General features: G+C 41.0%; 1 protein-coding gene across 1 annotated transcript; it reads left to right on the forward strand.

Moving 5' to 3' along the window:
* The first annotated feature begins 2,460 nt into the window (after positions 1-2,460).
* On the forward strand, positions 2,461-14,485 carry LOC129850864 (uncharacterized). The gene is made up of 3 exons (XM_055917054.1): positions 2,461-3,094; positions 4,866-5,276; positions 14,287-14,485. Exons 1-2 carry the CDS (start codon positions 2,806-2,808, stop codon positions 4,982-4,984), a joined length of 408 nt encoding a protein of 135 aa, XP_055773029.1. The 5' UTR covers positions 2,461-2,805; the 3' UTR covers positions 4,985-5,276; positions 14,287-14,485.
* The last annotated feature ends 23 nt before the right edge of the window (positions 14,486-14,508 follow it).

A 14,508-nucleotide genomic window follows, 5' to 3' on the forward strand; every position in this document is an offset into this window, starting at 1 on the left:
TCTGTATAGACATTAAGCTGTCTTTTAAAAAACATATTGATGAGTTAGTTAATTAAGATGCTGAGTATGAAAAGGGTCTTCTTCTATAGAAATAGGTCAGGCCTCTTGCTTAATAGTACAAAGCAGATCATTCAATCGATGTTCTTACTGGTCCTAGACTGTGGTGACATCATCTATATGAATACAGCTGCCACTTCATTAAAAGCCATTAGATGCATTTGACCATAATGCACTTTGTTTTATTATGGGTACAGGTTCAGTACACATCCCTGCATTCTCCATCAGGAAGTAGGCTGACCCTCTTTGTGGTCACGTAGGTCCATTCATTGCTCTCTTTGCATTTATAAATCTCTTTGACAGTAACTCCCTCTGTAGCTAACATCTACAATAACCATTAGAGGTAAGAGTTGGTGTTATCATACACAGTCTCAGGGATGGCTAGCTCTGGGAATTCCTTTGGTCTGTACAGAGTTAGGTAAATCTGCTCTTAGCACCTTTCTTGTGGAATAATCTCCAAACTTCTCTAAACGTTTGTTTTGGTGCCTTTAGGTTAATTCAGACTGCTGATTGAGGACCGGTTACAACTTACTTACAAAACCTTTAAAGGAGTTCATGAAACCATTCAGTCATGGATGTATGTAAACATATTTAGCAGGTATTGCTTGTTACAGAAGACTACTGTTGTACATTGAATAGTCATTCATCACTGTTACACCTCCTTGATGTGATGGTTTTCTATGTCTGTACATAGTGTGAATAGTGGTTTCCAAAAAGGTATTACCCCCCTAAACCAGAATGATAAATGACCTTTATGATCTTTTGTACCACTATTACTTTAGGGTTCGAATCCCCCTCTGTCAACATCCACACTGTGAACACCACATCTGTAACATTCATGAACCTTCACTATCTTCATCCCTAAACTAGCAACAATAACTATTGTCTATTGTTATTCTCAATGACCTTCCTGGCCATATGAAAGTCTTGCTAAATACAATGTTTTCATGTCTTTGATTATGCAAACATTTGTTTATTAGATTATATTTCTCATTGAGAATAGTGTTGTTTTAATTCTATGTGGGTCACGCCTTGCTTTGGTCAGGTGTTCTCTTATGGGTCAATGATTTGAATTAGAATATATCAATGATGCTCTCTCCTCAACCACTTCCAGTGCCTTTGGAAAGTATTCAGACCCCTTGACGTTGTCCACATTTTGTTATGATACAGTCTTATTCTAAAATGGATTAAATAAAACTATTTCCTCAGAAATCTACACACAATACCCCATAATGATAAAGCGATAAAAGACTTTTAGACATTTTAGCAAATTTATTAAAAACAAAAAACATACATATTATTTACATAAGTTTTCAGACCCTTTGCTCTGATACTCGGAATTGAGCTCAGATGCAGATGTTTCCATTGATCATCCTTGAGATATTTCTACAGCTTGATTGGAGTCCACCTGTGGTAAATTAAATTATTATTGGGTATTGTGTGTCGATTGATGAGGAAACATTTTAAGTAATACATTTTAGAATAAGCTGTAATGTAACAAAATGTGGAAAAAGTCAAGGGGTCTGAATACTTTCCGAATGCACTGTACAAACATCCCATTGAATATTCACCTCACTTTTGAAAAGCTCTATGGGGAAGAAAGGATTCCCAGATGATCTTTTAGATGTTCTGTCTTCAGGATGTTCTGGGTTGATGGCTGTTGGAGAGGGGAGGGGCAGTTGAGTGAGCCTCTGCCTTTTATTGCCCTGCCCCTGGGAGCCTCTCAGCTTGTGACATGATGAGAGAGAGTGAGAGATGGCCTACCTGTAAGATATTTTGTGCTATAAACATACTTCTATTTGAAGAGGTTTTTGACCATTCAGGGACCTAATCTTTAATTTATATTCTACGTTTAGTTTTTCAAGGTTTCTGATTGTCGCTGTTTTTCTGGTTTTCTCTTCCAAAATCACACTGTTAATAGAAAAACAACAACATTGGATGTTCTAAGTCCACAACAATAATTAAACCACATCAGGAGACCACTTTTGAAGTCTGAGAAAAATATTTGAGATATCTGAGAAGATATTTTCATTTTTTTGGGTGTAGATAACGACAACTTGCAGGCAGTAGGGTCAGAATAACTATGGCAAAAATGAATACAAATTATACCACCAGATGAGCCTTGGTCAATTTAGCTCGGAATATGCCACCCTCTTCAATCTGTCACCTAATCCTGCCTATTGGGCAGACCAGCCCTGGAGGAAAGTATTGGCTGTAAGAAGGAGGAGAAAACATAACATCTGGTTGTTTTTAAATTACTTCTTATGACATTGTTTGCCAGAATAAACATTGTAATGGGGATTTTTCCCAGTCTGCGTTACCCACTCCAGGCAGCAGACGGCGATATGAGTCTTTCAGTTGATGGTTCTTGTGTGACGTATAATCTAGTGGACGGGACGGGAGGATTCTTCAACAGCGACAAAAGGATTCTGATTCACCAACCGCGGTGGTTTGCTAGCGAACATAAAACCGAAACATTTAAGATCTTTAGACCAATCTTGTGTATATTAATCTTAGTGTTTTAGAACATCATTCTGTTTACGTATCTACTTGTTCATTTAAACTCAATTTGCTTATTACATTAGCAAATGTGTTACATTGGTACTGCGCTAGGCTAATCTCCCTGAGCATTTTTTATTTTTATTTATTTCACCTTTATTTAACCAAGTAGAGAAGTTGAGAACAAGTTCTCATTTACAACTGCGACCTGGCATGAGCTCACTAAACTAGACGGAGAAAGAAGCTCTGATGAAAGGAGAGGAAGAAGCTTTCAGGATGAAAAAGGAGGAAGAGGAGGCGATCACATTGAAAGAAGAAGAGGATGATATTACAGTGAAAGAGGAAGATGGGAAAGAGGTTGTCAGAGTGGAAAAAGAGGTAGAAGCTTTCGGAATCAAAAAGGAGGAAGATGCCGTAACATTGAAAGAAGAGGAAGAACCTTTTAGAGTAAAAGAGGAAGAGGAGGCTATCTCAATAAATGAGGAGGAAGACGTTTTGGGAGTGAAAAAGGAGGCGACTGAAGATCCGATTACCACCAGTGAGTACTGTCTTAAAAACAGGGGCACAAACTGTGCAGTTGTTGAACTAATGTGTGTTTTTTAAGGGGCATTCTACTGAGGTTTTGCACTTTAATATGTTGTTCACTACTGTAGGAATTGTTTCAGGGTCAATCTGCCATTGATACATATATTTTTGGGGACTTTTAAATTAGATATATTGAATTCTCCAGGTGGTCTACATTACAGTGCACCTCATCTAATATAACAGGCTTTAAAAATGCAATATTGATGCATAATTTCCTACTTAAATGTCAAAGGGACGTAAAAGGCACCCATTTACATTTACATTTACATTTAAGTCATTTAGCAGACGCTCTTATCCAGAGCGACTTACAAATTGGTGCATTCACCTTATGATATCCAGTGGAACAACCACTTTACAATAGTGCATCTAACTCTTTTAAGGGGGGGGGGGGGGGGGGGGGGTTAGAAGGATTACTTTATCCTATCCTAGGTATTCCTTAAAGAGGTGGGGTTTCAGGTGTCTCCGGAAGGTGGTGATTGACTCCGCTGACCTGGCGTCGTGAGGGAGTTTGTTCCACCATTGGGGTGCCAGAGCAGCGAACAGTTTTGACTGGGCTGAGCGGGAACTGTACTTCCTCAGAGGTAGGGAGGCGAGCAGGCCAGAGGTGGATGAACGCAGTGCCCTTGTTTGGGTGTAGGGCCTGATCAGAGCCTGAAGGTACGGAGGTGCCGTTCCCCTCACAGCTCCGTAGGCAAGCACCATGGTCTTGTAGCGGATGCGAGCTTCAACTGGAAGCCAGTGGAGAGAGCGGAGGAGCGGGGTGACGTGAGAGAACTTGGGAAAGTTGAACACCAGACGGGCTGCGGCGTTCTGAATGAGTTGTAGGGGTTTAATGGCACAGGCAGGGAGCCCAGCCAACAGCGAGTTGCAGTAATCCAGACGGGAGATGACAAGTGCCTGGATTAGGACCTGCGCCGCTTCCTGCGTGAGGCAGGGTCGTACTCTGCGAATGTTGTAGAGCATGAACCTACAGGAACGGGTCACCGCCTTGATGTTAGTTGAGAACGACAGGGTGTTGTCCAGGATCACGCCAAGGTTCTTAGCACTCTGGGAGGAGGACACAATGGAGTTGTCAACCGTGATGGCGAGATCATGGAACGGGCAGTCCTTCCCCGGGAGGAAGAGCAGCTCCGTCTTGCCGAGGTTCAGCTTGAGGTGGTGATCCGTCATCCACACTGATATGTCTGCCAAACATGCAGAGATGCGATTCACCACCTGGTTATCAGAGGGGGGAAAGGAGAAGATTAATTGTGTGTCGTCTGCATAGCAATGATAGGAGAGACCATGTGAGGATATGACAGAGCCAAGTGACTTGGTGTATAGCGAGAATAGGAGAGGGCCTAGAACAGAGCCCTGGGGGACACCAGTGGTGAGAGCATGTGGTGCGGAGACAGATTCTCGCCACGCCACCTGGTAGGAGCGACCTGTCAGGTAGGACGCAATCCAAGCGTGGGCCGCGCCGGAGATGCCCAGCTCGGAGAGGGTGGAGAGGAGGATCTGATGGTTCACAGTATCAAAGGCAGCCGATAGGTCTAGAAGGATGAGAGCAGAGCATTTAGTGGAACGACCCTTTTACATTTACAACACAAACAATATTCGACAAAATCATGATGAAAGTGCCCATTTTAGGCCCTTTTTAGGCATATTCATGCCTCTTGTAAGACTCTATGATTGTAATAGATGGTCATAAGTTTACAATCTGTTTGATGTTCTCATTCACACAGGAGAGAGACATGACTATTGTCAATCCTCTGGGGAGCCTCAACAACATCCTGATGCTGACGAGGCAGAGAAGAGTCTCTCCAGATCAGAACACCAGATGGTACAGCTTGGTCTGGTCTAGCATACAGCTTGCTCTTTCTGGGTCTGGGCTGGGTTTCTGTAAAGCACTTTATGACAACAGTGACATCAGCATCCATAATGATATGTGTCTGTGTCCCCTCTTTATGGTTACCAGGACAACGCTAGCCCTTCCTCCCTCCCGGAGTCCCCGTGTCGTGCCTCTCCCGGTAGCGCAGTACTGCTGGGTATGAAGAGGTTGTATGTGCAGCTGGTGGACTGCAGGAAAACAACGGGGCTGAGTGGAACTGTGAGAGGAGGAGAAGAGAAGAAAGGATCAGATTTGACACATCAAAGTAAGTGCTGTAGTTTAGTTTGAATAAATACAATAGATCTGCCCACTGGTATCTGTTACCAGGACAACCAGCAGAGTTCTGTTAGTTGACAGGAAGATAGACTGGTGGATATGGATGTTATGAATATCATAACACTGAAAAAGGATTCTGCCAATGAAAAGGGAGAAACCAATAGACCATATAATACCTTGATGAAAGTTAGCTTTAGAGAGAAAGTTAAAAGATGATCCAATGTAAGATGCTTGTTTTACAAAAACGTTTCCTTAAAACATGGATGTTACATTGCCTGTCCCAGTCAACCCCCCTATCTTTACAAGACTTTTGAACAGGCAAACTAAACTCCAGACACTGTTAATTAATTAACTAATACTGGAGGAAAGCTATGATCAGGCTGCCCACTCAAGAGAAAGCTTCAAACTGTAACCAGTGCCGTCAACCTTGTTCAGGTTATCAGTCAACCTACCTGGGTAGTTACAAACAGTACAGAAATTAAATCATCAACATATTTTGATCATATCTTTACTAATGCTGCAGAAATGTGTTTAAAAGCAGTTTCCAGATCCATCAGATGTAGTGATCACAATATAGTAGCCATGTCTAGGAAAACCACAGTTCCAAAGGCTGGGCCTAATATTGTGTAAAAGAGGTCATACAATAAGTTTTGTGGTGATTCCTATGTTGTTGATGTAAATAATATTTTTTGGTCCGTGGTGTGTAATGATGAGCAACCAGACGCTGCCCTTGACACATTTGAAATTGCTTATCCCAGTTACTAATAAGCATGCACCCATTAAGAATATTACTGTAAACACTGTTAAATCCACGTGGATTGATGAGGAATTAAAAAATGGTATGATGAAGAGGCTAAAGAGTTGGCAAATAGGTCTGGCTGTATAACTGATTGGCAAACGTATTGCAAATTGAGAAATCATGTGACTAAATAAAAAGAAGAAGAAACTACACTATGAAACAGATAAATGACATGAAGAATGATAGTAAAAAAAATGGAGCATCTTCAATTAAATTTTGGGCAAAAAAATCAACAATGACTTGTCAACTGTGTCTGACAACGTGGATGGAAAATTGAGGATAATAGCGGCCGGTATTGCCACTCCTATTTGTCTTGTCTTTAATGTAAGCCTACTAGAAAGTGTGTGCCCTCAGGCCTGGAGGGAAGCTAAAGTCATTCCACTAACCAAGAATAGTAAAGCTCCCTTTACTGGCTTAAATAGCCGACCAATCAGCGTATTACCAACCCTTAAATTTTTTGGAAAAAATAGTTTGGCCAGATACAATGCTATTTTACAGTAAACAAATTGAGACTTTCAGCTTATAGGGAAGGACATTCAATAAGCATAGCACTTACAAATGACTGATTGGCTGAGAGAAGTTGATGACGATAGAAATATTGTTTGGGCTATTTTGTTAGACTTCATTGCGACTTTTGACAGTATCGATCATAGTCTGCTGCTGAAAAAAAACATATGGCTTTACACCCCCTGCTATATTGTGGATAAAGAGCTTTAAAAAAAAAATGTAACCTTTATTTAACTAGGCAAGTTGGTTAAGAACAAATTCTTATTTTCAATGACGGCCTAGGAACAGTGGGTTAACTGTCTTGTTCAGGGACAGAACGACGGAGTTTTACCATGTCAGCTCGGGGATTCGATCCAGCAACCTTTTGGTTACTGGCCTAACGCTCTAACCACTAGGCTACCTGCCGCCCCAGAGCTACCTGTCTAACAGAACACAGAGAGTGTTCTTTAATGGAAGCCTGTACAACAAAATCAAGGTAGAATTAGGAATTCCACAGGGCAGCTGTTTGGCACCTGCTTGTTTCAATCTTTACCAACGACATTTGAGTAAAGCCAGTGTGTCTATGTATGCGGATGACTCAACACTGTACACGTCAGCTACCACAGCGACTGAAATGACAGCAACACTTAACAAAGAGCTGCAGTGAGTTTCAGAATGGGTGGCAAGGAATAGTTAGTTAGTCCTAAATATTTCAGATGACCTTAAGTTACATGGCCTACTATGCTAATTCTGTAGCGGTATTGTTAGAGGGGGGTAAAGATAAAGATTTTGTTGGGGAGCCAGGCAGGTATTAACCCTAGTTATTAAAGTTAGTTATTACGTATTATAACATTATTATTCTTATTAAATATTATTCAAACCGAATGGATGAGAGTAGGATAGATAGAGTAGCGCTTCCAGACACATTCTAAACATGATAGGGTCTTAAAGGAGGATTTTATCATCTAATGATGAAACATGATGGAGTCTTAAAACTTCTTATGGCTGCAATCCCGGTAACGGGATGATATGACAACAGCCAGTGAAAGTGCAGGGCGCCAAATTAAAAAAACTGAAATCTCATAATTAAAATTCCTCAGACATTCATGTGTCTTATATCATTTTAAAGGTAATCTTGTTGTTAATCCCACCAAAGTGTCCGATTTCAAATAGGCTTTTCAGCGAAAGCACTACAAACGATTATGTTAGGTCACCACAAAACCACAATAATCACAGCCATTTTTTCCAGCTAAAGATAGCTTCACAAAATCCTGAATAAGGATAAAATGAATCACTAACCTTCGATTATTTTCATCAGATGACACTCATAGGACTTCATGTTACACAATACATGCATGTTTTGTTTGATTAAATTCATATTTATATAAAAAATCTGAGTTTACATTGAGGCGACTAGATTCACTAGTTGCAAAAACATCAAGTGACTTTGTATAGCCACATTGTTTCAACAGAAATACTCATCATAAATAGATGATAATACAAGTTTTACACATGGAATTATAGATATACCTCTCCTTAATGCAGTACAGTTCCCGCTCAGCCCAGTCAAAACTGTTCGCTGCTCTGGCACCCCAATGGTGGAACAAACTCCCTCACGACGCCAGGTCAGCGGAGTCAATCACCACCTTCCGGAGACACCTGAAACCCCACCTCTTTAAGGAATACCAAGGATAGGATAAAGTAATCCTTCTAATCCCCCCCTTAAAATAATTAGATGCACTAATGTAAAGTGGCTGTTCCACTGGATATCATAAGGTGAATGCACCAATTTGTAAGTCGCTCTGGATAAAAGCGTCTGCTAAATGACTTAAATGTAATGTAAATGTAAATGCAACTGCTGTGTCAGATTTTAAAAAAACTTTACGGAAAAAGAAACCCACGCTATAATCTGAGACGGCGCTCAAAAGTAAAACACCAGAGCCGCAAAGATGGCGTCAACATAAACAAGAAAATATATGATAAATATTCCCTTTGATGATCTACATCAGAAAGCACACCAGGAATCCCAGGTCCACAATAAATGTTTGTTTTTTTCGAAAAATTATCTGTTATTTATGTCTAAATACCTTCTTTTGTTAGCGCGTCTGGTTTACATATCCAAACACTAATTCTGGTCAGCGTTATATCGGACAAAAAGTGATATTACCGGTCGAAGAAACATTTCAAACTAAGTACACAATCAATCATTAGGATGTTTTTAACATATAGCTTCAATAAAGTTCCAACATGAGTATTCTTTCTTGTCTTCGTGATAAATGGAACCCAAGTGACTCCCATGAGGAAAAAGCATGATCAGAAAATGGCTGCTTGATGGACACCTGACTGATTCTGCTCTCATTCTCTCCCATAACATCATAGAAGTCTCATTATAATTTATATTGATGGTTGACATCTAGTGGAACCCATAGGCAGTGCAAACTCATATCTCAAGGGAATTTCTTTAGGGACTCTGGTGAATACATACAAGCTCAGATTTCTGACTTCCTGTTTTGATTTCAACTGAGGATTTTGCCTGCCAATATGAGTTCTCACAGACATAATTCAAACAGTTTTAGAAACTTTAGAGTGTTTTCTATCCAATACTAATAATAATATGCAAATATTCGCAACTATGACTGAGGAGCAGGCCGTTTGATATGGGCACCTTTCATCCAAGCTACCCCCCCCCCCTTAAAATAATTAGATGCACTAATGTGAAGTGGTTGTTCCACTGGATATCATAAGGTGAATGCACCAATTTGTAAGTCGCTCTGGATAAGAGCGTCTGCTAAATGACTTAAATGTAATGTAAATGTAAATGCAACCGCTGTGTCAGATTTCAAAAAAGCTTTACGGAAAAAGCAAACCATGCAATAATCCGAGTACGGCGCTCAGACACAAGCCATGCAGATACCCGCCATGTTGTTGAGTCAGAAATAGCGTTTTAAATATTCACTTTGATGATCTTCATCAGAATGCACTCCCAGGAATCCTAGTTCAACAATAAATGTTTGTTTTGTTCGATAAAGTCCATCATTTATGTCCAAATACCTCCTTTTGTTAGCGCGTTTGGTAAACAAATCCAAACTCATGAGGCGCGGGCAAGTCCAGGCGAAAGTTCTGATGAAAAGTTCAAAAATGTATATTAAAGTTCGTAGAAAAATGTCAAACGATGTATAGAATCAATCTTTAGGATGTTTTTAACATAACTCTTCAATAATGTTCCAACCAGAGAATTCCTTTGTCTTTAGAAATGCAATGGAATGCTGGTCGCTCTCACTTGTAGGCGCGTGATCAGCTCATGCCACTCTGGCAGATCTCTGGTTGAAACAGCTCTCATTCCCCCCTCCTTCACAGTAGAAGCATCAAACAATGTTCTAAGACTGTTGACATCTAGTGGAAGCCTTAGGAAGTGCAATATGACCCCATAGACACTGTACATTCGATAGGCAATGAGTTGAAAACTACAAACCTCAGATTTCCCACTTCCTGGTTGGATTTTTCTCAGGTTTTCGCCTGCCATTTGAGTTTTGTTATACTCACAGACATAATTCAAACCGTTTTAGAAACTTCAGAGTGTTTTCTATCCAATATTACGAATAATATGCATATATTAGCTTCTGGGCCTGAGTAGCAGGAAGTTTTCTCTGGGCACGCTTTTCATCCGAATGTGAAAATGCTCCCCCCTTATCCCAAACAGGTTAAGTACTGCAGTGCATCTCCTCCTCATGGACTGCACCAGATTTGAAAGTACTTGCTGTGAGATGTTACCCCACTCTTCCACTAAGGCACCTGCAAGTTCGCGGACATTTCTGGGGGGAATGGCCCTAGCTCTCACCCTCCGATCCAACAGGTCCCAGACGTGCGCAATGGGATTGAGATCCGGGCTCTTCGCTGGCCATGGCAGAACACTAACATTCCTGTCTTGCAGGAAATCATGCACAGAAGGAGCAGTATGGCTGGTGGCATTGTCATGCTGGAGGGTCATGTCAGGATGAGCCTGCAGGAAGGGTACCACATGAGGGAGGAGGATGTCTTCTCTGTAACGCACACCGTTGAGATTGACTGCAATGACAACAAGCTCAGTCTGATGATGCTGTGACACACCGCCCCAGACCATGACGGCCCCTCCACCTACAAATCGATCCCGCTCCAAAGTGCAGGCCTCGGTGTAACGCTCATTCCTTCAACGATAAACGCGAATCCGACGATAAACGTGAATCCGACCATCACCCCTAGAGACAGAACCGCGACTTGTTAGTGAAAATAACTTTTTGCCAGTCCTGTCTGGTCCAATGACGGTGGGTTTGTGCCCAGAGGCGACGTTGTTGCCGGTGATGTCTGGCGAGGACCTGCCTTTCAACAGGCCTACAAGCCCTTAGTCCAGCCTCTCTCATTCAATTGCGGACAGTCTGAGCTAGAGGTCGACCGATTAATCGGAATGGTCAATTAATTAGGGCCGATTTCAAGTTTTCATAATCGTAAATCGGTATTTTTGGGCGCCGATTTGCCTTTTCTTTTTTTTGCTACCTTTAATTAACTAGGCAAGTCAGTTAAGAACACATTCTTATTTTCAATGACGGCCTAGGAACGGTGCCTTGTTCAGGGGCAGAACGACAGATTTTCACCTTGTCAGCCCGGGGTTTCCAATCTTGCAACATTACAGTTAACTAGTCCAACGCAATAACGACCTGCCTCTATCTCGTTCCACTCCACAAGGAGACTGCCTGTTACGCAAATGCAGTAAGCCAAGGTAAGTTGCTAGCTAGCATTAAACTTATCTTATAAAAAACAATCAATCATAACCACTAGTTAACTACACATGGTTGATGATATTACTAGGTATTATCTAGCGTGTCCTGCGTTGCATATAATCTGACTGAGCATACAAGCATACAAGTATCTACGTTTCTGACTGAACGGTGGTAGGCAGAAGCAGGCGCGTAAACATTCATTCAAAAACACTTTCGTGCGTTTTGCCAGCTGCTCTTTGTTGTGCATCAAGCATTGCGCTGTTTATGACTTCAAGCCTATCAACTCCCGAGATGAGGCTGGTGTAACCAAAGAGAAATGGCTAGCTAGTTAGCGCGCGCTAATAGCGTTTTAAACGTCACTCGCTCTGAGCCTTCTAGTAGTTGTTCCCCTTGCTCTGCATGGGTAGCGCTGCTTCGATGGTGGCTGTTGTCATTGTGTTGCTGGTTCGAGCCCAGAGAGGAGCGAGGAGAAGGACGGAAGCTATACTGTTACACTTGCAATACTAAAGTGCCTATAAGAACATCCAATAGTCAAAGGTTAATGAAATACAAATGGTATAAAGGGAAATATCTTTCATATGTTCTCATGTTCTGAGCAAGGAACTGAAATGTTAGCTTTCTTACATAGCACATATTGCACATTTACTTTCTTCTCCAACACTTTGTTTTTGCATAATTTAAACCAAATTGAACACGTTTCATTATTTATAGATTTTATTGATGTATTATATTAAGTTAAAATAAGTGTTCATTCAGTATTGTTATAATTTTCATTATTACAAATAAAATTAAAATAATCGGCCGATTAATCGGTATCGGCTTTTTTTGGTCCTCCAATAATCGGTATCGGCGTTGAAAAATCATAATCGGTCGACCTCTAGTCTGAGCACCAATGTAGGGATTGTGCGTTCCTGATGTAACTTGGGCAGTTGTTGTTGCCATCCTGTACCTGTAGGTGTGATGTTCGGGATGTACCGATCCTGTGCGGGTGTTGTTACACGTGGTCTGCCACTGCGAGGACGATACGCTGTCCGTCCTGTCTCCCTGTAGCTCTGTCTTAGGCGTCTCACAGTACGGACATTGCAATTTATTGACCTGGCCACATCTGCAGTCCTCATGCCTCCTTGCAGCATGCCTAAGGCACGTTCACGCAGATGAGCAGGGACCCTGGGCATCTTTCTTTTGGTGTTTTTCAGAGTCAGTAGAAAGGCCTCTTTAGAGTTCTAACTTTTCATAACTGTAACCTTAAAACCTCTACTTCATCACCCTCCCGGATCCGGGATCCTCATCAAAAAAGCTGACTAGCATAGCCTAGCCTAACGGGACAGGGATATCATATAAGATAATTTTCATGAAATCACAAGTTCAATACAGCAAATGAAAGATAAACTTCTTGTGAATCCAGCCATCATTTCCGATTTTTAAAATGTTTTACAGCGAAAACACAATATGCATTTCTATTAGCTAACCACAATAGCCAAACACACAACCGCATATTTTCACCATGTTTCCACCGCATAGGTAGCTTTCACAAAACCGACAAAATAGAGATAAAATTAATCCCTAACCTTGAACAACTTCATCAGATGACAGTCTTATAACATGTTATACAATACATTTATGTTTTGTTCGAAAATGTGCATATTTGATGTATAAATCATAGTTTTACATTGCAGCCACCATCAAAAATAGCAGCAAAGCAGCCAGAATAATTACAGAGAGCAACGTGAAATACATAAATACTCATCATAAAACATTTATGAAAAATACATGGTGTACATCAAATGAAAGATAAACATCTTGTGAATACAGCCAATATTTCCGTTTTTTCTGAAGTGTTTTACAGCGAAAACACAATATAGCGTTATATTTGCTTACTACAATAGCTAACACAGAACAGCATTGCTTCAAGGCAAACGGTACCGATAGCACAGTTCGACAGATATATGAAATAGCATCCCAAAGTGGGTCCTACTTTTGGTGGTCTTCCATCAGAATGTTGTACAAGGAGTCCTTTGTCCAGAACCGTCGTTGTTTGGAATAAGAACGACTTCTTTCCCTCTTGAATTAGCAAGCGCACTGGCCAAGTGGTGCTAAGCTCTCCTTTGTGAACAAAGTCAAACAACGCAACACGCCTAACGTCCTGAATAAATTCCAATAATCTGATAAACCTATATTGAAAAAACATACTTTACGATGATATTGTGACATGTATCAAATAAAATCAAAGCCGCAGATAGTATTCGCCTATAACGACGGTTTTCCAGAAGGCGATTCCAGGTTCAACTTCGCGTTTTCGAAAATACAGGAAACGGCGGACCAGTCATTCCAAGAGGATTTATTCCACTTCAGAGCAAGATAATCCACTCATTTCTTCTCTCACTTCCGCTTGACATCTAGGGGAAGGTGTATGACGTGTATGTATATCAATACGTGTCATGCCCATTTATAGGCAAGCTCTTGAACAGAGACCTCCGATTTCAGAAACTCACTTCCTGTCAGGAAGTGGGCTGCAGAAGGAGTTCTGTTTCACTCAGAGAAATAATTCAAACGGTTTTAGAAACTAGAGAGTGTTTCCTATCCAATAGTAATAATAATATGCATATTGTACGAGCAAGAATTGAGTACGAGGCCGTTTGAAATGGGCACATTTTTCCAAGTTAGTCAATACGCCCCCTGCAGCCATAAGAAGTTAAGCGACGTCTGTGTCTTGTGTCCAAGAACGGTTTAGTTTTTTGTGTTCTGACTTGTAAAGCAGAATGAATAAAAAAGTAATGTTAACATTATCAGTAATTACCAGGAAACTCTATAACATTTGTTTTAAAATTACACCAAGATTGTTAAAACTGGCCTTAGGTTATTGAGCGATCTGATTAGGATTTACCCTCGTAGCAAGGCCTATTTATCATGTGGAGGTTTCATTCAGGTCTCTTTTTTTTTAAACACACTGTCTTTGGCAGGAGAAAGACCAGACTCAGAGGAACCAGAGCCAGGGACGTCCAAACCAACAAGAAGACACCAGTGTTCCCACTGTGTAAAGTGGTTTAACCATTTAGGGAACCTGAAACAACATGAGAGAATACACACAGGGGAGAAGCCTTACCATTGCTCCCAATGTGGAATGAGTTTCAACCAGCCGGGGGAGCTGAAATGGCATGAGAGAATACACACAGGGGAGAAGC

This window comes from Salvelinus fontinalis, unplaced genomic scaffold (genome assembly GCF_029448725.1).
Source record: "Salvelinus fontinalis isolate EN_2023a unplaced genomic scaffold, ASM2944872v1 scaffold_2379, whole genome shotgun sequence".
Lineage (NCBI taxonomy): Eukaryota > Metazoa > Chordata > Actinopteri > Salmoniformes > Salmonidae > Salvelinus > Salvelinus fontinalis.

Bases quoted from the DNA above. Each gene is read 5' to 3' on its own strand.
- LOC129850864 (XM_055917054.1), top strand. From the start codon at position 2,806: ATGAAAGGAGAGGAAGAAGCTTTCAGGATGAAAAAGGAGGAAGAGGAG. The intron at 3,095-4,865 runs GTGAGTACTGTC...TCATTCACACAG, and splicing joins TGAAGATCCGATTACCACCA to GAGAGAGACATGACTATTGT.